General features: G+C 45.0%; 2 protein-coding genes across 2 annotated transcripts; both read right to left on the minus strand.

The window, feature by feature from the left end:
* Positions 1-335: 335 nt before the first annotated feature.
* Positions 336-8788, minus strand: LOC116940755 (gamma-glutamyl hydrolase-like). The gene is made up of 9 exons (XM_032950940.2): positions 7632-8788; positions 7383-7494; positions 7052-7102; positions 6807-6891; positions 5891-6029; positions 4912-5018; positions 3861-3954; positions 3231-3368; positions 336-2267 (listed from the first exon to the last, which is right to left on the minus strand). Exons 1-9 carry the CDS (start codon positions 7753-7755, stop codon positions 2092-2094), a joined length of 1026 nt encoding a protein of 341 aa, XP_032806831.1. The 5' UTR covers positions 7756-8788; the 3' UTR covers positions 336-2091.
* A 3452-nt stretch (positions 8789-12240) lies between these two features.
* Positions 12241-22543, minus strand: LOC116940654 (gamma-glutamyl hydrolase-like). Its single transcript, XM_032950773.2, has 9 exons — positions 22215-22543; positions 21339-21450; positions 20569-20619; positions 19968-20052; positions 18731-18869; positions 18183-18289; positions 17505-17598; positions 13162-13299; positions 12241-12518 (listed from the first exon to the last, which is right to left on the minus strand). The coding sequence occupies exons 1-9, from the start codon at positions 22324-22326 to the stop codon at positions 12397-12399; spliced, it is 960 nt and encodes a 319-aa protein (XP_032806664.1). The 5' UTR covers positions 22327-22543; the 3' UTR covers positions 12241-12396.
* Between the last annotated feature and the right edge of the window lie 654 nt (positions 22544-23197).

The following is a 23197-nucleotide window of genomic DNA, read 5'->3' on the forward strand; positions in this document are numbered from 1 at the left end:
GTCGTCAAATCCTTATTGTTCGATTGTTGCTGCAACGCGGATAAAGTGTGGTGGCGGTGTTGGTTGATGGCACTGTGATGATGCGTGGGACATTCACAGGAGCAGAATGGTGCCTCCAGCAGGTGGTAAATCAAGGTCTTTTTTTACCTGCAGTATGAGGCACTCCGGTTTTACGGTTCTGTGTCTGAGTAAGTTGCTCTCCAATTTTCACAATGAGTAAAATATTTTCAGGGGATGAATCCGATATCTCTAACTTGCGTATATGCGCCGATCAATGTGTTGCATAATGCATTTAAATGTACAGCATTTAAAATACATTACATACATTAACATGATTGCACACAATTCAAAGTACATTATTTATTGCAAAATGCTATGCCACATCATTTAAAATACAATACAGCAAACCCTTGCCCATCGCGGGGGATTACGTTCTTGAAAATAGCCGCAATGGGCAAATCCATGATCCGCAAACTCAAAGGCAGACCCTGCCTTTTCACTTTAACCCAGTTACGCCCCTCTGCCAGTTGGTTATTACTGGTAGGAACCTCCTGGTGACACCACCAGTCCACAGGGGATTGTTGTGTCCGTCCGTCGTGCATCCAAAAATGGGAGGGGTTGGGCTGGGTGGAGAGGGGAGGGTGGGAAGGGGCTGGGTGGGAAGGGGCTGGGTGGGGAGGGTGGGGCTGGGAGGGGTGGGGCTGGGTGGGGAGGGGCTGGTCACCCCGTGGTGCCCTTATAACAATCAACGTTTAACCTACTCACGCCGGCTTATGCCCGCCTTCACAGTCGAGCATATTTGCGGAATACACCACGCCGCCGTTGACCCTGGCCATTGACCGAGCAACCCAACGTTCCCACCAGCTCCCTCCGCAGGAATGTGTTATATAACGCACCCATACTCGTGACTACCCCTCCTGGTCAACGGATGGCACCCTGTCATTACACACGGATGGTAAACGACACCCCTTTTGTTTGGTTTTACCGTACATCAACCCAAATATTAAACGGTATTTTGTAAAATATTTACGTGTTAAATATAACTTGTGTGAATGGCCAGAATGAAAACAATGGAGTGTAGAATGCTGTCTGCGTATCCGTGTACAGTACTATACAGGTAGAACATTTGTGCGGCTAAACCTCACTGCCTTCTCACTCGAGGCTGGGAACACCGCTTGACCTGGAACCCGCAATTGGGCCGCTTGGGAGACAAGATGGAGAGAAGATGGCGTTTTTGTTCTTCTGCAGCAGCATCATTGCGAGCAGTCCAGTTATGATGCGTGCAGGAATCTCGCGGTCAACTGCGAATGGTCGAACCACAGGGTGCGATTGGTGAACTGTACCTCAATAAATTTGGAGTAAACCGCAAAAGCAAAACCCGCGAGAGGCAAGGGTTTGCTGTAAACATTAAATAGTGCACAGAATGTAACATTTGAGTTAGTCTCATTCCGACAGAGACTCAAAATAGTGTATCTGGCCTACCCAGGGCAGAAATGGCTGCTCTGGGTGGGCCAGGTCACTTTGAAGGGATCTCAGAAATAGCTCTGTGATATCCACTTTTTTGGACCATTCTCTAACACGAAGGGTTGCACTACCGTGCAAGAGATCCGGTTGGATATATTTTCATATAAAACAATGCTAATAGCACAGTTGGGGTAACATTGGGGAAATGTGAAAAGTTATCTTATTAAATCAATTTCAAACATGAGCCAGGCATCACGGACACAGCCAAGGTTAGCTAAAAGATTCTAGACCTAAATCAAACATGGGAACAATGAGAAAACCCATTATAACAGAAACAGTGCAGGCCGGAAAACAAAAAGGTTTAACCACACACTGAGATATGCACTAAATGCTCAAAAGCTCTGGATAAGGCTCAGGTATTGTACATGCAATCTTTTGTCTATTGAAAAATATTAGAGCGGTCTGTATTTTGGGATGTGTTCCTGCCATAAACAGAAACGTGCAGCACGTAATCCGTCGGCAAACATATGGTGTGGAGGATTGCACGTATTTATTTCGATACGTGTACATAATTTAAAACGAGCTCCTTGGATACTTATTGGGAAAATGTGCACGCAAGCACGAGCTTCACAATTCTGTGGGCTCAGGCGCGCAATCCTCACGACTGCGTCCGGTGATTTCTCGATCAAAGAAATACGCTTGCTGGAACAAATCGAGTTGCGCCGTGTAAACGGGCGAGTGGCCGTAGATTAAATGCCTCTCCTCCTCCTCCTGGCTGGAGAATCGGTGGGCGCTCTTCGCAGCTGAAACACAACAAGCGCCAGAATCAGTTTGGTGGTGTACAACTCCCCCGTGGGCCATTTCCATGGGGTCCCGATGACAGGTCGCCTTCTGAGCCCCGGGGGAGGGAAGGCAATGGCAGGGGCTTGTCGGGGCTGGTGGAGGGGTCATTTGTGACCGCAGCCAATGCTGGCGCTACGTTTCACAAGGATTCCAATGGACGTGCCTGAAGGACCTCAGCCAATTGTTTTTTTTGTGAATTCAGTAAATAGTTTGCAATTTTAGTTTTAAGCGTAACTATGCTTACCACTGCATGCGAGTGTTCAGGTTTTATTACAACGCGTCGTTTAGGCAACTATAACATGGGCGTTAAAGATAATGTAATTCAAAAGTACAAAAGGGCCATGCGAATAACCGTGTGTGTGTGTAGTGTAGACAAATACATGGTGATCTGCAGTGGGCTTTGCCCACTTTATATTGGCTTTAGTGCCACACTTCAAACAAGAATAGTGATTTAAAACTGGATTTCACACTTATATTAAAGACTGTTCTTAAGCATTTGAAGTCGGTCATCATTTTGGGAGCCTAAATAAATAATTATCATCATGTTTTTGGATGTTTATTAGTTAACAACGCTTTCTAGAACATCATACACAATTACATCAGTCAGTTATGATCATCTTAGTAAATTGGTACATCTATATGCAATGCCAATGCAATGTGACACAAGCTCTGCCAAGCATTGTCCAAGGTCCAGAGTAGAATTTGGTCCTACCTAAGGGGGCAAAACATCGGTGACACGAATGTATTTAGTTGGCCAATGAAACCGAATTTCACGATAACCTAAATGTATTTATTGCTCGCGTAATTCACGGTTATTAGACGTATAAAGAAATTGCATTTTTGCAATTCACCCGGGCACCAGCGAGTGAAACATCTGCTCCAAGTGAAACGCCTTTCCCCTCTGTCCCCGTGTGGTGGTTCACCTTCGCTGACGAGGAAAGCGGCCATGTGGAAGGCAGCTCTGATGGCCCCGTCACTGTGAACCAGAGCTCGCCGGTTGGCCCACTCGTACGGGTTCATCTCCGGGTGCCATTGCAGAGCATAGACAGGGTAGTGGTAGGCTTGTGGGAGAGACAAGATGAAGTAATCGCTGCAAGGCTTATTATGAGGTGGACGGGTGGCCCGGAGGTCAGAGCGCTGAGCTGGCACACCACCACTGACACCTTACGTTCCTAATTAAACTATAATTAAACTGGCGTTCTCAATTATCGTAAGTTGATAGTCTCGGCCCATGAAAAAAAAAAAACATCCTGAAAATTAGGTTATGTGCTTCATTTAGCTTATTTACAGCTCCGAGATAAAAAAAAAATACATCAGCTTGACTGTCATGCGATAAAAATTCTTCTTATTGACGAGCGGTTGGGAAATTGGCGCTCTCCAGTGTGTGGTGCAGATGTCATTTGAAGGGATTTCATTCGGTTCTCACCTGGCTACATATATATAGGCACGGTAAACATCGTCTATACATGTGTTTATCATGGTCCAAACAAATGAAGTTCTGCACCGAAGTACATGCCGTGTTGGGTTGCAAAAACAACATTCGTGACTCTTACCTTCCATCGTGGAGATAAACTCCACCCCACTGGAGTCGGTGTTTGTCGTCAAAACGCGATAGAAATTTCTCAGCTTCTCATTTGCAGAAAAGTTCTTTCACATTGTAACAAGAAATAAATTAATTGTAGGCAGCTCTTGTGAAGTATAATCGGCATGAATGGCCTCATGAGCAATTGATTTCGTGATTTTATTTTTCAACACAGGCCTAGTAGGCATTTGCATTCACCAGAGGTGACCAGACCCAGACCACGGATCAGGGACCACATGCAGCTCCCAGTCGGTTCAAGTGTGGCTTGATAGATGCAGCTAATGTGTAGCTTTTCAGTTCAATATTTTTGCTTGGATAGGAAAGATCTGCAGAAGCACACACACCCCTTGCAGCGGAACCAGACGTGAGGACTCCTGGTGCGCTACCGCAGATTTCTAAAATTCACAACTCCACTGTTGGAGAATGCACCCGTGTAATGCGTGGTGTCTCGTGGTTCTTGGCCACGTGAATATTTTGGCACGTGACTTATAGTGCCGCGAGTTTAGCCACCCCTGACATGTACACTGCTATGATTGCATTAATATTGTTCGTATAATAGGAGGTCATAGCAACAATCAAGGGAAGCGCAAAGGACATTGGGCAGCAATGGGGCACAGTGGTAATACATGTCTCACAGCGAGAATAGACTTGGTTCAATTCCTGACCCGTGCACCTTTATGATGGAGTTTGCACGTTCTCCATCTGTTCTGCATGGGTTTTCTCCGGGTTCTCCGGTTTCCCTCCCATTGTATATTTTTTTTTTTAAAACTTAAACTGGTGTTGTCCAACAACCCAATGCTCAATACTTACCAGAAAATTACTCAATTGGGATTACACACAGCCACAGCGACAGCGCCCACCTTACTGCACAAAACGTGGCAGGACCCTCCTGAAAAAGAGTCTTGAGACTCACCAAGGCCTTCCTGAGTAAACAAGCGTTAGACTACTCGTAATACATTATTTAAACAAACCACTTACATGTCCATACAGGCTATAAGAGATGACAAGCTGTGTAACCTCACCTTGAGTGAGAGGCTCCAGTTGTGCATGTTGCCCGTCGTGGACTCAGAAGCCAAGGTGTCCAGAACGCCTTTGGGGAAATTCCGAAAAAGCTTGCTTTGTTTGGATTCTGTAGAATGCAGCGAGACGTGGACGACACGCACACCGCATTGAAAGAGTTATAAGCGATGCCATTGTAATCATCTGATGCAATAGATCCTATATAATTGCTATACAATTTAGTTTATTCAGGGAACCTCACCGAGTCTCGAGACTCTTTCAGGAGGGTCACCGCATCGCATCGCGCTTTCAGATGCGCTTCTGCGGCCGTCTGGAATGCTCTTCCGATATTCGGAAGCCACTGGACAGCGATTGAAAACGAATTTATTTAGAACTGCTTTTTCTGTACAGTTTGTTGTGCTTCGTCCGCACCCCCGATTGGCACCTGTTGGCTACGTACACTGCGAAAGGTCAACATGCATACATTTATAGACCACCTCCTCCTCGTAAACCCTCCTCAACCCGTCCCGTGCTGCCGCAACGCTCGTATATGTGTCCAGTAACACCTGGACTATAGAGTACTGTATCAAAAACATTTATTCTCATCATTAACTACAATTGTAATGGAAGGGTATCTATAAATGGTTTAGCCTGGGCCTATATCGATTGATTGACTGCATTTGTTTACGTGGGTAAGAAACATCCAGCCCTAAGCTGATTTACAGGGACGACCCCCCCCCCTCCCCCCACGGAGGATCTGGGTGAAACGAAGGAAGTCGTAGCAGCGAATCAATCCCAAACAATGCAGACACCTGTAGTGGCAAACGCATTCGAGGAAAATAACATTGAGGGTCATGCACGACTCAAGTAACACCGGCAGGTAACGCAGAAGTATAACACGCAACTGGCGCGGGGTTTCGCTAAACCACATGCGCGGATAAAGGATGCCTCAAACCGAATGATTGTTTTGGTTAAATTCCCAGTATTGAGGCTTTGCCGTACCCTTGGTAAAGTTGAGGGGCAGCGCCACGTCCTGTGTGCACGTGAGCGTGAGAAGGTTCTCCCCGGCAACGAGGTAGGCCAGCTCGTGCATCCCCAGGCACTCGCCCCACACCGGGAAGTAGTTGCCGCACTCGTTCGCCTGTGAGCGCAGCAGCAGAATCAGCAGCAGGGGTAGCAGGGGCAACAGCAGGAGCAGCAGCAGCAAAAAGTATCAGCAGCAGAAGCAACAGCAGGAGCACTTGGGATCTCTCGCAGAGCAGCGCAAACCGTTCGTCGTTCGAAAAGTGCCCGTGGAAGTGGCTATTACAGAGCAACCTCCGAGATGGCTCCAGGTTGGCCTGGCCCCACCCAGGGCAAAAATGTCTCACCCATTCTGCCATACAAGAGTAATACTATTTGTCATGTGATCATCAACAGTGTTATTGAATATGCGTGGTTTTTTCTGGAGTTTCTTTGTATCCACACAGTACTTCCCACTCACTCTGCATATGAGAATGAGGTCCGTTGCACAATTATTTCACTAAATTAAGTTGTACAAACCCATATTTAATGCGATGCCTTTTTGTGCGCAATCATAAATCAACCCACTACACTTGAGAACTCAGTTTAACCATCAGCGGCGGCCTGGATTTGTGAGCTGTGAGCTCTTAGCCACCCGGCCACCTCCGAATTTAATTGAAACTGAAATAAAAGCAAGCGAAACGCATTTCATCAAACCAGTCTTCGCTTGAAAATTATGTATGGCTTCCCAAACACCAGTGTTGCTACATCTCCCTGTGGACCATTTCCAAAAATTTCAGAAGTCACCAAACATAGTCAAATATTTATTAAATGTCTATTGACATTTCAAAACTGGAACATTTATTTCCCACTTAAAAATCCGACTCCGTCACTCCAAAATCATATGCGCTCATACCTGCATGACGAGGTCGAACAGTATTTTGGCAGCTTTGGCATAAGCAGAAGTCACCAAGTCCACATCACCGCCGGGGAAAAAAAGTCTACGTACAATGTAGAGAACACGGTCAACGTTTAGTTAAACTCCGCAGGTTAAATTGCTGTATATATTTATGCGTTAATTAAGGCCTTCACCACAAATGTTACATCCCATGCAGGTCAAACCAACTCCTTCCTCTTCGTGAACTGGTAATAGTCACTCACCCATTTATTGAGTAAAAGACGTCCGTGTATTCACTCTTGCTCAAACCCACCCTGGGAAATTATGGAACGGAGAACAATGCGTTACAGTACTTCCAGACAACCGATGGTCCATAATAGAGTCAACTGATTAATTACTATTGGGAATTAAGGGACTGTTATAAGCCATCTGCTGCCGGTAAAACATATGGTTTTACCGGCAGCAGATGGTTTGCAATATCACCATGTTGTTTGGCTAGATTCTTTGATGAACGTGCTGGCAGTCCACCGGGGACGCGTTGGAATTGTGCCATGTATATATTGGCGTCCAGGGATGTAAGCTCGGTGAGTTCACCTGATGGGAACTACCCTGGAACCTCCGGACTCCAAGAACTTGACGCACGATGCAGCGATGTAGCTCGGGCTCAGCGCACTCAGCCCGGTCACAGTCTCCTGGCACAAAGCCCCTACGCAGGAACCATGTTACAATAAAAAAAATGTTTTCAAAAACAACCTTCATCCGCTCCGACACTTGAAAATGATCACCGACAACAACGAGGCGACTCGGGTAAACGCGCAGCGGGGATCGCGCAAATCCTCTTACCGATGATGGGCCTGTGATTCTTCTGCTGCGTGCAGGCCGCGATAACTTTTTGTGCTAGAGCAAGAGAGCAAGAGAGAGAGAGCGCAAACAGGCGCACAAAACGCGACGCCTTGAAAGCTGCCATTCGCCCCCAAACACTCCGCCGAATCACGCTGAGCAGGTCCCGTCTTGCGTCTGACGACGCTGGCTTTCAGAATGCCGGCACTCAAGTGAAGCCGACAAGGGGTGTGGATAATTAATACACACACACACTTGACTTAAAGCTTTCGTGACTGCGGGAATTCGTATTCTTTTTGGTCTTTCGGTAAAGCCACGTAGGTAGAAAAGTAGTACAATTGTCACGACGTTTCGATCGCAACAAATATAGCGAGAGAGCTGCCGAGGCAGGAGAAAATTCGTTCTCTTGCCTCGGCAAGAGAGCCATTCGGCTCTTGAATCGGGTGCAACCACAACAAACAAAAAAATACGAACAAGAAAAACATCGACTGCCGCGGCAGCTCTCTCGCTATGTTTTGTCACCTGATGACGATTGCTTGTATTGCGATTGAAACATCGTGATAATTTTATTTATGTTTCTATCTACGTGGCTTTACCGAAAGACCCAAATAATATAATATATACACACAAACAATATTGGAACGTCAGATCGTTTTGACGCATGCAAACAAAGAGGAGTATTCATTTGCTGCTCTTGATTACGTGACTGTTATTTTAGTCGAGAGCCAGTCACTTGTGAGTGTCAGAATGGAGGCACTCGATACTCACGGGAGTTAATGACAGAGTCTGTCCCCGCGACGGCATGTGGGTGTTCCAATTGCATAATAAGCAGGTCAACTTTAGAATGTAGAAAGTTTGGCACCGCGAAGACGACGCGCTATAACCCACCGAATAACACGTAAATATTAAAACACATTTTTAACTTGCATAGTAAAGTAATTGTATTTTTTCATTTGCTATACAGCCAGATAAAACGAGAAATCGCTAACCTTAAACACCCAGTCGTTTATAAAAGTTGAAGGCGGTATAGTACTATAGTAATAGAGCAAGTGCCGAATCACTGAACCGGAATTTATAGATTGAAAGCATTTAGCGCGGGGCCCTTGAAAGTGCAGAGCCCGTAGCTACTACATATGTAGTAGCTACTACTACTACATATGTAGTAGCTACTACATATGTAGTAGTAGTAGCTACTACATATGTAGTAGCTACTACTACTACATATGTAGTAGCTACTACTACTACATGTGTAGCTACTTTTGCTACTACGATAATCCGGCACTGATGAACAGGTCAATTTTCGAATGTGGAAAATTTGAACCGGGGAAGTCGACTCGCTATGACCCACTCTTCCGAATGAAGGCGTCACGGCATCTTTAACGTCCAATGCGAGTCGGACGGGGCACAGTTCGTATCGGTAAAACAGCATCAACGAGGGCGACCTGCTGAACTCCAACAGGTGAAACTCTGCAACGAGCAGCAAACGCGTTACCCTTCAGCCGTCGTCGCAGCCCCTGAAATTGGGTGCCTGTTGCGGTGTGCACTTTAAGAGGATGGGCTTGGTGGATCGCGCGCCATGGCGTGGTCATTGCTGCTGGGCAGAATGGGAGTGGATGGATCATCAGTAACTGCAACATCAGTAGATATATGTATGGGACTAGGCCTCGGCAAGGTAAGGTCATTTACCCTTTTTACCGGGTAAAAGGGTAAAGGTAAAGGGTAGGGTAAAGGTAGCTCGGAAGAATTACCCGGTAGGGTAAAGGTAGCGCGAAGTATTACCCGATGAATACCTTGTTTACCGCTCGCTAAAAGCTCCGTGGCGCAGTCCGTGGCCTTCATTTAAAATTGGAATCATCGAGAGTATTCTATAGATTAATAAAGCCCTCTACCGAGCATTTACCTGTTATAAACCTTTTTCATGTGTAATACCCCAGTAATTACCCTGTAATCGGGTAATTTGTATGGGGTAAGGGTAAAAGGTAGGGTAAAGGTAGGCTCGTTGTTTTTACCTTTAACCTTACCTGCTGAAGGGTAAAAGGTAGGGTAGAGTGATTGTATTGTGGTAAGGTAAAAGGTAGGGTAAAGGTAGGCTCGTTGCTTTTACCTTTAACCTTACCTGCTAAAGTGTAAAAGGTAGGGTAGAGTGATTGTATTGTGGTAAGGTAAAGGTAGGGTAAAGGTAGGCTCGTTGCTTTTGACCTTTGACCTTACCTGCTGAAGGGTAAAAGGTAGGGTCGAGTGATTGTATTCTGGTAAGGTAAAAGGTAGGGTAAAGGTAAGCTCGTTGTTTTTTACCTTTAACCTTACCTGCTAAAGTGTAAAAGGTAAGGGTAGAGTGATTGTATTGTGGTAAGGGTAAAGGTAGGCTCGTTGTTTTTGACCTTTGACCTTACCTTGCCGAGGCCTATATGGGACCTTTTTGCCAGTATCAAAAATTATGAAAAATAAGAATAGGTTTTACCTTTTCTGGCATATAAAACGGGTGATAAGATGTTCAAATACCAAAATAGAAACCTTTTGCAAGGCATCAAGTGTGCATCAACCACACGTACTTGTGGCAAAACATGCAAACATCCTCTAATAATGTACGCATGTCCTTGAAACTGATTGGCCTACACCAGAGACGGCCTTCTTTGTGGCTTTGCCTCACCAGTGTTAGACCAACGCAAGTATCAGAACACTTAATTATGGCTCGGCTCGAGCAGTTATACCTATGTTTTATTGCCTGAAAGGGTAAAACCTATTATTTTGCAACAGTAATGTTTTTTTTTATTTAATCCAGAAAGGCCACACTAAGTCGTAGGACTCTTTATCAGGGTGGGGTCCTGCATTGAGTTTTTTTTATTTTAAGACGCTTTTTGCCAATTCATGAAGAGTGTTTATACAAGAGGAAACCGGAGCGCCTGGAGAAAACCCGCACGTGCGAGGGGGCAACACTCTATCCCCGTATGGATTGGAAAAAGATGCGAAATAGTCCACTTGATGTGTTGCCTTCTCCCGGCGAGAACGGCACCTGGGCGGCCACGGCAAGGAGATTTCACGTTTTCGTGCAATTCGTCAATCCTCGCTGAATGAAAGTATGAAAAAAATAAGAATATATTTTATCCTTCCCGGCAATAAAACAGGTCTTAAGATGTTCAAACACCAAAATAGAACCCTTTTGCAAGGAATCAAGTCTGCATTAACCACACGTGCTTGTGGCGAACATGAAAACAAACATGCCCCGATAATAACCCTCACTGAACTCCATTGTTTAGATTACCCGTACAGGCCACGTGCATAGCCACCACCACCCCGGCATTGTTTAAAGTCGTGCTCAGCTGTCTTTGGCTTAGCGCGACATTCCGCACCTCCATCTCGCACACGAACACACACACACATGAGCATGCCAGTGTGTTCGTGTGCGAGATGGACCGAAGCATGATTGGTTGGCTCAGTCCACTGGTGGAGCTATCGTGCTGACATTAGGAGCCATCCATTGAGTAGGTACGCAAAAATCTGTCGAAACTTGACCCCCCCCCCTCCCCTGTACGCACGCGGACTTTTTACACCCCCCCCCCACCTGCGTATATACGCTTGACGCACCACCCCCCTCCCCCCCGAATCCTATAGAACGGCCGATATTTAATCCACGCAGAAACGATCAAGGATTATTAATATTAACGTGTTTAAGCAAACAAATAGTCCACCCCGGGACTATCTAGCTAATTTGAAGGCCAATGTAGGGGGCCGTCCATAAATGACGTCACGCACCTTGGGGGGGGGGGGAGGTCAGACATTTGTGACGATGTGTAACGAAGGGGGGGGGGGTTGAGAAATGTGACGTCACATCAAAATATGCAACTTTAAATATAGACAACACGTTCTACTTAATTAAATAGACTTTTTAATAAATGTTTTCTCCTACAACATCAGAGTGCAGCGGCACATTAAATACGCACTACAACGACAATAGTTTAAAGCGATTTGAAGCATGTTTTATTTTCAAAATGGAAACATGGTTTTGGGGGGGCAGAGCTTTGTGACGTAATATTTGAGGGGGGGGGGGTCTGACTTTTTGTGACGCCGTGTAACGATGGGAGGGGGGGGATCAAAAATCGTCCAAAATTGCGTGACGTCATTTATGGACGGCCCCTAGACAAATTATTATCGAGGCTTCACCCCCCCCCCCTCCCGTTTCCTATGCGTACGTGCATTGTCAGTAGACCCCCCCATACGCAAGCGTACGCATTTGGGTTAACCCCACCCTCCCCCCTCCATGCGTACGTACTAAATGGATGTCCCCTTATCACGCACGGCTCAGATTCTCCGAGGCACTGCCCCCTAGCTGCCGATTGGCTACTGGGAATTTTGCAGATGGGGCTTCCATCCACACTGCGGCAAATTATGCCACAAAAAGTGCTTCACACAGTTGACAGAATCACTTTTGCAGAAGTATGGAGAGAAACTTCACGTGAACACGGCTTGTCATTTTATGGCATTTTCCTCTGTTCCCCGTGGATTTTACACACGATGTTTTCCTGAAGAAGTTCGTTAACTAAAGTGTACATCACTGTGTTTTTTCTTGTTGCGATTTTGAAAAGTGCAGCATGCAATTGCGTTCACAAACATACGTTGTTTAAAAATACATGCATTTATTTTGATACGTGTGCATTATTTAAACAAGCTCCTTGAATACTTGTTGCAAGAACGTGCACGGCAGATGCCAAGCATCACTGTTCGGTGGGTTCAAGCGTGCAATTTTCCTAAGTGCGTCCGGCGAATTTTCTCAATCAAAGAAATACGCTTGCTGGAACAAATCTAGTTGCGCCGTGTAAACGGGCGAGTAGCCGTAGATTAAATGCCTCTCCTCCTCCTCCTGGCTGGAGAATCGGTGGGCGCTCTTCGAAGCTGAAACAGAATAAGCGACAGAATAGATTCGTAGAACACAACTTGTCCCGGGTGTGCTCCACATTAATTCAACCTTATTGTACATGGACGGATTTAACCTTCAAAAGTAACGGTTATCAACGTTTCGTCGACCGAGGTTCAAAAACGAAAGTGTAAAAAAAAAAGGTTGGCCAAATATTTTGTGGGGCTTCCATTTTTTAAGCCAAAATGCGAAGAATGGTTGGTTTAAGATGTGTTTTTTTTTATCAGTGTAGACTCAGCTATACTGTGCCAAATTTCAGTTTTCTCGTCCCTCACAGAACATCGTTATAATTTACATCAGTCAGTTATGATCACCTTTATGGGTTAGTTTGTCTACAGCCAATGTGTATGCAATGTGACATTAGCTTCGCCCCTTTTTGTCCAAGGGCCATAGTGGAATTTGGTCCCACCTTACGTGGCAAAACATTAGTGACAACGATTTATTAAATTGGGCCAAATGAAACTGAATTTTGTGATAACCTACTTATATTTATTGCTCGCATAATTCACCGTTATTGGCCATATAAAGAAATTGCGTTTTGGCAATTCACCCGGCACCAGCGAGTGAAACATCTGCTCCAAGTGAAACGCCTTTCCCCTCTGTCCCCGTGTGGTGGTTCACCCTCGCTGACGAGGAAGGCGGCCATGTGGAAGGCAGCTCTGATGGCCCCGTCACTGTGAACCAGAGCTCGCCGGTTAGCCCACTCGTACGGGTTCATCTCCGGGTGCCATTGCAGAGCGTAGACAGGGTAGTGGTAGGCTTGTGGGAGAGAAACAAGAAATGATTGCAAGGCCTATTATGAAGTGGACGGGTGGCGTGGTGGTGAGAGCGCTGAGCAGACTACTTCACCCATTCCCATTCCGAGACGTCTGCAAATTGCAGGGTGGGTCCTGTTCCCCACTGAATATCGGAATGCGCAAGCAGTTCAGCATTCATTTTATTTAGAGAGGCATAGCGCCGTTGATTTTAAAGACGTATTCACCGCAGAGAACTGTAGCGACACGACCGTACTCAATGATAGCTAGCACCAAACTGTGCCACACTCCCTCCTGCAATGGTCCTGTGGGAGTCTCGGTACCGATAAAGTTATTTCAGTTGAGTTTTTCTTCCGGTTCCTTTCCGATGACGTACATGTATGTGGGAAAGGGTTAATAGGGGATGGAGTAGTGGTTATCGCACCGCGTTATGAACCTGGTGATGCAAGTTTAATTCCCGGCTATGGGCTAGTATCAGTGGTGATTACAGAAACAGTTCCTGAACTATCTCCTGCTTCACCAACGCCCCACTGACCAACATGGTGTGGGCAGGCCTTCATCCACTGGTGGATTGAGAATTCATAATAAAGGTTTTTGGGTTAGATCGTGTTATTTATAAATGTGTCGTAACCCTCCACCACCCGACATGGCCAATCAGCAAAAATTGTCACGTTGACAAAAGACAAATAATTCACTACTTTAGCCCACCGGTGTGTTGAAGAGTGAATCCACAACATTTACAGTTTGAGTACGACGTTTCGCTGGTAATTACATCCAGCATCATCGGGCAATTCGCCAGAATGGTAAATCCCTCGCTTGCTCCCGGTCTTAAATAGAGCAGCAGGGTGACGTCATCATTTAACTCATTTCAGGTGCAGGGATTTGAGGTGGAGGGGGGGGGGAGTATTGTAATTATGTAATCGATTAGTAATCAGTCAATGGTTATGATTAGTAATGAGTTGTAGATTAGTAATTAGTTGTAATGTGTGTTAGTGATTATATGCTATGTTAGTAATCAGTTAATTATCATGTGTTTCCCCTATAAGGAATTGTAATATGTATTATTTAATAATACGCTTCCAGGCCGCACTAAGCCTGTAGCTGTCAGAGCGATTAAAGTTATTTTTATTCCTCTCAATTTCAATGGATTCTCTAATTAGTCTTTGCCAGTAATAATTAGTTTTACACAACACTTCAACGTTATCAAAATCAATTGAGTGTCCTTGTTGACAAGCATGTTCTGCCACTGCCGACAGTTGTGTTTGAGATAATTTAATATTTCTTTGATGTTTTTTAGTCTTACGCTGATGTTACGTCCCGTCTGTCCAATATAGCATCTGCCACATAAACAATTAATCCGATATACACCTTCTGTTGATAATTTAGGTAATGCGTCTTTAGTGCAAGATACTAGATAAGGATATCCATACTAAATAAGGATACTAAATAAGGATATCAAATCCTGGCAGCTGATAAAGGCCGCACTACTGTAGTAATGTCACGAGCCGATTATGATAATAAAATTAGAAATTTACTAGAGGAAAGTACCTACATTAAAATTAAACGAGATCCAACTAATACTTTAGAACGTAAGACTACTGCAATAATTGCAAATTCATTCATCCCTAAGAATGAGCAATACCCAATTAAGCCAAGGGCCTCAAAACCACCTAGACTCTATGGGCTACCAAAGATTCATAAAATCGGCATCCCATTACGACCCATAGTCAGTACAATTGGCTCTGCCACATATCAATTAGCAAAATATATAACTAAACAAATACAGCCCTACATCGGTAGGACATCTTCATTCATAAGAAATTCAAAACATCTTGTGAATGTGATTAAAGATATTAAACTTAATCCTAATGATATTCTGGTAAGTTTTGATGTCATTTCTCTATTCACTAAGGTTCCAGTGAACGAATCGCTTAAATTACTTGATACACTAGTAAAGAATACAGGTTTACCAAAAGATATTCCGAAACTTGCTGACCATTGTTTAAATAACACTTACTTCTTATGGAGAGGGGATTTCTTTAAACAAAAGGAAGGAGCAGCAATGGGCTCTCCTTTACCCCCTGCTATAGCAAATTTGTACATGGAAAACTTTGAAATAAGATCACTTGCCTCGAGTACATTAAAACCATCTTTTTGGTTTAGATATGTGGATGACACTTTGGTTGTCTGGCCACATGGTAAAGATACACGTAATGATTTTCTAAATCATCTCAATGCACAAAACCCGGCCATCCAGTTCACCATGAAAATGGAGGTGAATAACACACTTCCATTCCTAGATATTTTGCTTGGACATGGCCTAAACGCTAAAATAACATACAGCGTTTACAGAAAGCAAACGCACAATGATGCCTATCTGAATGCAGATTCGCATCATCATAAAGCTCAGAAATCCTCTCTTATCAAGATGCTCATACATCGGGCTAAAACAGTGTCAGATGGTGAAAGTCTAGTGAGAGAGATCAAACACGTTAAAGAAGCATTACGACAGAATGGCTACAATAATACTCAAATTAACAGAGCACTGAATGCCAAATCACGATCGCAAGGCAATACTGCTGAAAGCGATCAGATTGTTAAAACAATAAAAGTTCCATATATCTCAGGAGTAACTGACAAATTAGCCCGTGTTTTGCAAAAGCAAAACATTACAGTAAGATTTGGTACAGTACACAAAATTCAAAAACTAGTATCTTGCACTAAAGATGCATTACCTAAATTATCAACAGAAGGTGTATATCGGATTAATTGTTTATGTGGCAGATGCTATATTGGACAGACGGGACGTAACATCAGCGTAAGACTAAAATAACATCAAAGAAATATTAAATTATCTCAAACACAACTATCGGCAGTGGCAGAACATGCTTGTCAACAAGGACACTCAATTGATTTTGATAACGTTGAAGTGTTGTGTAAAACTAATTATTACTGGCAAAGACTAATTAGAGAATCCATTGAAATTGAGAGGAATCTAAATAAATTTAATCGCTCTGACAGCTACAGGCTTAGTGCGGCCTGGAAGCGAATTATTAAATAATACATATTACAATTCCTTATAGGGGAAACACATACTAATTAACGGATTACTAACATAGCATATAATCACTAACACACATTACAACTAATTACTAATCTACAACTCATTACTAATCATAACCATTGCCTGATTACTAATCGATTACATAATTACAATACCCCCCCCCCCTCCACCTCAAATCCCTGCACCTGAATGAGTTAAAGGATGACGTCACCCTGCTGCTCTATTTAAGACCGGGAGCAAATGAGGGCTTTACCATTCTGGCGAATTGCCCGATGATGCTGGATGTAATTACCAGCGAAACGTCGTACTCAAACTGTAAATGTTGTGGATTCACTCTTCAACACACCGGTGGGCTGAAGTAGTGAATTATTTGTCTTTTGTCAACGTGACACTTTTTTTGCTGATTGGCCGTGTCGGGTGGTGGAGGGTTACGACACATTTATAAATAACGCGATCTAACCCAAAAACCTTTATCATGAATAATATTGGTCGCGAAAGCCTACGTGTTAAACTGGATTGAGAATGGCTGGAATTTATCATTTGTATCGTTTTAAATGCTCAATAATGTTGAAAATATAAAGTGTCACACACCATGGGACGTTAATTACTTGGTTCAGAAATAATGGGAATGTTATACTGTATTTGTTCATGTTCAGCAAAAGCCTCAAAGCGAATCATACATATTGGCTGACCCTGCCCTATAAGTGAAATCAATCAGCTTTCAAGCAGTATTTTTTGGGGGCCCAAATGGTAGTTTGTAGATGTGTATCGCTCGATCCATAATCTAGACTGTGAGTGCCAAATGTCATCGTCCTAGTCCATATAGATCATTATCCTCTACATCAGTCAGTCTCAATTGACTGTATGTATAACATACGTTTTGAAAGGTGCAGTAAAGATTCAAATAAAGTGCTTTTGTATTGTTTTTGTTTACAAGCCGAATTGTGTTTGCCACTTTTGCTCTAATTATTCAACCCCAGGTCACCCCTGGAAAAAAAATAATGTTATTCTCCAATGGCCTCTCACACCATTATAAATAAATACCCTCTACCTACGTATCTGCGATCGTCATTCAAACAAGCGCGGTGCTGCGTTGAAGCCCAGGCAGGCCGTGGTGGATTGTGACAATGTGAGCGAGTCTTTACCCTCCATCGTAGAGATAAACTGTACCCCACTGGAGTCGGTGTTTGTGGTCAAAACGCGATAGAATTTTCTCAGCTTGTCGTTTGCTGAAAAGTTCTATTAAAATACAATAAACGTGATAAACATGAATTGGGAGGCTGCTGTAAATGCACAAAGACTGCAGTGGATGTGTATTTTAAAATGGACACTTTATACTGACAGTGAAAAAACATCGCATTTGTACCCATACTGGAGTGATCATAAAAACCAAACGACGCAAAAGAAATGTGTGCCTTCCTGCTGAAAGCACATTGATAGGCTGTGATCGTGTACACATCTTTACGGGCAATTGATCCTCATGACGGTACCCCGGGGTACCAAATAATACAAAATGGCCGAGGCAATTAAATATTTTATTTCTGGGACACTATTTTTGTCCAGGGTTGTTACTCAACTCCGCGACTGGGGTACCAATCAATCCGAAATCAGTGCCACACTCCGCCATGTCGAAACGCAGCGAGGACGATTGTGCGGAAATCCTGAACGCTCTGGGTACGCACCGTGGTGGTGCGTCGTAGTGCACAGCTCGTCGAGATGAGTCGATTGCCGCATCGCCGACCATCAACAGACTAGAAATGACTGCTTCACGGGCATTACGCGAGAGCCGAATTCAATTGTAGTTCAAAGCTGAGTCAACTCACCTTGAGCGAGAGGCTCCAGCTGTGCAGGTTGCTGGTGATCGGCTCAGAAGCCAAGGTGTCTAGAATGTCTTTGGGGAAGTTCTGGAAAAGCTTGCTCTGTCTGGATTCTGTACATTGCAGGGAGACGTGATGACATATGCCGGTGTTAATCCAGCGATAAATGTTATGCCTGCAATCACGCGGTGCAATGTGGCGTACATAATCATCAACCTTCCACCAGCGGTGGATTGACAGAACTCTAAATTGTTACTTAGGTCCTTTCCAGAAGGCCCTTCATTGAGGCGCTTGGATGAAATTCCGTTTAAAGGAGTATATTGCATGTGGGAGGAAAACCGGAGCACATGGAGAAAAAACCCGCAAAGTGGTGGGTGACAACATTGTAAAAGGTCATGAACTACTTGCTATACTGCCACATTCTGGCCAAACTCAAAACCCCGCAGGGTTGGGAGTTTAACAAAATTACATAATCCAACATCCTTTGAATCCAAAGTTCCGGAATACTGGTGCATTCTGCTCGCTATCATAGCTATACACTCTGAACGTCGTACCTCTGGTGAAGTTGAGGGGCAGCGCAATGTCCTTGGTGCGTGTGAGTGTGAGGAGGTTTTCTCCGCTGGTGAGGAAGGACAGCTCCTCCAAGCCCAAGCACACACCCCACACTGGGAAATAGTCACCGCGCTCGTTCGCCTGCCAGAGCAACAGCGGTCAAAAACATGCACTTGAGGACAATTATAGCGAATATGGGGTGGAGCAGTTAGCACACTGCTCACCGGCTCGTGTGACTTGAGTTTGTATGTATGGTATGTATGTAGAACTTCTTTCGCACAGTACGTAGCCAACAGTTTTAATCGGGGGTGCGGGGGAAGGACAACAAACTAAACACAAAAATAAGTTCTGAAGAAATTAGTTTTCAATCTAGGCTTCAAAGAGCATAGCTCCAGTGGCTTTCTAATATCGGAAGATCGTTCCAGACGGCTGCAGAAGCGCATCTGGCCGCCTTCGTTCGAAGGTTCGTCAAAAGCCGCTGCGAGGATGTTTAGTCAGCAGCCATAGCTGACATAAGTGGCAAGTGATTTCTCAACCCTTGCTGGGCACCTTCACCAATATTCGCTGACTAGCGTGGTGAAGGGTGATTAAACGACACCCATATCCGACATCGATGAATGATAGGTTAATTTGGCATCACAGACGGTAAGGAGATTAAACTAGCTTTCAATCGGTGAAAATGGCCAGCCTTGATATTGGTTACCAAGGAAAGTTAAAAGCTAAACACACATCAGAGGCATTATATATTTTTTATATAAGTGGGCTTGAGAAGGCCACCGCTTAAAGGGATGACGATTGATGGATGAGATCAGTGATGGAACGGATGCTAGAGGAAAGGTCACGCCCTAGAAGACAACCATCGTCCTGATAAAAGCGATGAGATTAGGTTATTAATGGGATAGATTATGGCATCGTGGGCTGACAGAGTGGGGAGGTCTTCATCCAACAGTGCATAGAGCATGGTTACTGATGATGATGATGATAAATCAGACCAAGATTTATTTAGCTAAACATGCATGACTTTCCAAATTCCAGATCTGTGGCTCCGAATTATTCACATTTTTGTTTCTTAAACCTCTTCATAAACGGTACCTTAATCATACAATACAACATGCGCTATCCATTGGCAAATAACTAGAACATACAGTACTGTAGTTACATACTTCAGACGAAGAAATGCCTGGTGGAAGTATTTTCCTACTCATTATCTCCGACTCCGTATACAACCATATACTGTACCTGCAGCGCGAGGTCAAACAGAAGCTTGGAGGCTTTGGCGTAAGCCGACTTCTCAATGTCCACATCTCCGCCGGGAAACACAACTCTACAGATCATGTGGGGAATACGGGTACACGGTCAAAGTTCAACTCAGCTTGATTTTTTTTTAAGTCAATGGAATGTCCATTCTTCCACGAGCACATCCGAACCGAACCGGCGCGAGGGCCCTCTGGTTTTCCACTGGCTATTTCGAGACAGAACCAAAACGTGATACACTGGCCTCCACAACACCTCTCAAATCTGGTCCAGGGCCAAACAGGGCCAGGGGTGGGGCCAATGACCCATTAATTATGTGTGACGTCAGTCAAGTGCATCGCGAAGACGCAGACACCCACCGCATAATCTACACGCGGCCTCCGGCTCATTCTTCGCGTGTGACGTCAGTGACACGGGTCGGCTTCTGCAGTTGAAAACAAAACTGGCACCTCCTGTGCCGCGCCGGGCTGGCTCGGCACAGTCCCAGCGGGACACGGTTGTACAGTGGAAGAGTGGCAGAGCATAAGCGACCACTGTGCTGAGTGCCACACAGATCACTGGTGAGCGACCTGTGACTATGACTCACCCATTTAATGAGTTAAAGAGGTCCGTGTATTCACTCTCGGTCAAATTCACCCTGCGCAACAACAACAAAAAAGATGGAACGCAGCACGATGCATTGACTTCACGGCAAGCTGATGGTGCGTGATTTAGTGAACTGAGTAATGGGTGATCCATATATATGATTAATTGATGGAGGGAATTACGGGGTCTGCGTTGGCAGCCGTGGTGCACGCGCGGCTTCACATCACCACTGTAGAAAGCGCCATCGCCAATTGCAATCCCGTAGAAATGGTCACCCTCTTGATTCTCAGAAGCGCAATTACCCAAAACGCTGCACTCCCTTTATGTATTATCAATAATAATAATGTACACGCACAAACCAGTTATCATTCCACTGCTGGATAAGGGCCTACCCCATGGCCGGGTGAGTCGTGGGCATTAATGCGCCAGACTTTAGCATGGTGAAGGCATGCAGCGTAGTTCAGTGCCACAATGGATTTTTTTCTGTATTGACCTCTGTTGACCGCGTGACCCCTTGCGGTACAAGCCCAATCGTCAGCCGTGGTCAATCCACTGCTGGAGGAAGGCCTCCCCAAGTAGGGCCGCCACCTCTCACGACCCAGAGATGCAATAATTATCCACGCGTTGGCAGCTGGACTCCAAACGCCCGATGTCAATCGCTCCACTTCTCAGTGGGGATGATACTGCTCGCCCCCCCCCCACCCCGCCCACTACGCTGGACGCTTTACACCTGGACCTCGCGCATGTAGTGAGCTGGGCTTTGAACGTCACCTGATGGGAACAACTCTGGCGCCTCCGGCTTCCACGAACTTGACGTAAGACGCGGCGATGTAGGTCTGTCCCAACTCACGCAAGTCGCCCACGGTCTCCTGGCTCAGAACCCCTGCAGGAACACACACGGGAATGTCTGCCGAATCCACATTCAAGTTCAACCATACAGCTGAGAAGTACGGTACACGCCGACTAAAAAGCGACTGCATAGAAGAGGAGCTCGAGGCAGCGGTAGACTGATCGCGGATTAATTATAATGATGTTGTTGTGCATTGCAGATGCTGTGTAGGTTAAGAGCAGTCCTGGACAGGTCTTGCACCTCAACTTGAAAAGGGGCACGGATGACTTGGGGAGAGAGTGTTCCAAACTATTGAGAGAGTAGCAGAGACTGAGTGAGGATTGAGTGGGGGGGGGGGCTTGGAGCAGATGTGAGTGGAGAGGTAGGAGAGTGCGTGGAGGGGAGTAGAGTGAGATGAGAGTGGAGAGGTAGGAGTGCGTGGAGGGGAGTAGAGTGAGATGAGAGGGGAGAGGAGAGGTAGGAGAGTGCGTGGAGGAGAGTAGAGTGAGATGAGAGGGGAGAGGTAGGAGAGTGTGTGGAGGTGAGTAGAGTGAGATGAGAGGGAGAGGTGGGAGAGTGCTTGGAGGGGAGTAGAGTGAGATGAGAGGGGAGAGGTAGGAGAGTGTGTGGAGGTGAGTAGAGTGAGATGAGAGTGGAGAGATAGGAGAGCGCGTGGAGGGGAGTAGAGTGAGATGAGAGGGGAGAGGTAGGAGAGTGTGTGGAGGGGAGCAGAGTGAGATGAGACGGGAGAGGTAGGTGAGTGTGGGGGGGGGGGGAGATGAGCGGGGAGAGAATGGAGGAGGTAGTATCCCTCTCACCGATGATAGGCCTGTGGTTTGTGATCTTCACCGGGGCTTGACAGCTGCGCAAAGCACAGCAACAGGAAAGCCAAAGAGGGAACCAGAGCCGAGACTTCACCGGAACCGCCATCTGACACAACTCACGGGCACAGCGGACACTTGGTCTATGAAATGTGTTTAGCCACAGAGCGACAGGGACACAACGACCACTATAACCTGGCTTCAACGCCGACACTCCTGTACATTGGTCTTCCGTCTGTCGCTAAAACCCGGATACAAAGTCGAGGCTTTTCCAGCTGCGAGATTTCGGTTCTGTATATGATTCTTTTTTTTTAAACCGACGGGGTGAGTGTAGCGACCTCTAGTGGCTGCTGCTGCCGCTCCTGTGGTCATGGGAAAGAATTCCAACTTGGGGCTGAACGATTTGGGGAAAAATATCTAATTGCGATTTTTCTTACAGATATTGCGATTTGATTTGCGATTACATGTTTTTTTAAAAGTCAAGCTTCAGTTCAATATTCACTGTGTAATAGATTTAAAACACGTGATGGAGCATTATCACGTGATACCATCAAAGTGTGAACTGCTCTATATATTCTAATGGGAGGATGAGAACTTAAACGATACGAATCGCTTCCAACATGTATTTATTAAAATGTTTTAATTGAAATAGAACAATCAAACATAGAACAATAATTAAGTTAAATAAATAAAGTTATAATAATAAAAAACAAAACAATTCCAGTAAGAAAGTAACAGGATTTGAAGCTTTCGTGAATGCAGGAATCCATACTCTTTAGTTCGTTCGGTAAAATCACGTAGTATGTATAAAATAAAATAACGTCGTGATTTGTTTTATTTTATTTCTAACTACGTGACTTTACCGAAAGAACCAAACAGTAAAACAATAGCTTCTTTTCAAATCACCAAAAATCGCAGCCTTTGCGATTTGGTAATCGCATTGTTTCACATTGCGATTTCGATTTGAAATCGATTAATCG

This window comes from Petromyzon marinus, chromosome 9, assembly GCF_048934315.1.
Source record: "Petromyzon marinus isolate PM22_M1 ecotype Great Lakes invasive population chromosome 9, UKy_Petmar_22M1.pri1.0, whole genome shotgun sequence".
Lineage (NCBI taxonomy): Eukaryota > Metazoa > Chordata > Hyperoartia > Petromyzontiformes > Petromyzontidae > Petromyzon > Petromyzon marinus.

Coding starts and splice junctions, on each gene's coding strand:
- LOC116940654 (XM_032950773.2), bottom strand. CDS start 22,326: ATGGCGGTTCCGGTGAAGTCTCGGCTCTGGTTCCCTCTTTGGCTTTCC. Junction 13,300..17,504: donor GTTTATCTCTACGATGGAGG/GTAAAGACTCGC, acceptor CTCTCCCACAAG/CCTACCACTACCCTGTCTAC. Junction 12,519..13,161: donor CGCCTTCCTCGTCAGCGAGG/GTGAACCACCAC, acceptor ATTCTGTTTCAG/CTTCGAAGAGCGCCCACCGA.
- LOC116940755 (XM_032950940.2), bottom strand. CDS start 7,755: ATGGCAGCTTTCAAGGCGTCGCGTTTTGTGCGCCTGTTTGCGCTCTCT. Junction 6,892..7,051: donor GTCTTTTACTCAATAAATGG/GTGAGTGACTAT, acceptor CATTGTACGTAG/ACTTTTTTTCCCCGGCGGTG. Junction 6,030..6,806: donor TGTTCGACCTCGTCATGCAG/GTATGAGCGCAT, acceptor CTGCGCTCACAG/GCGAACGAGTGCGGCAACTA.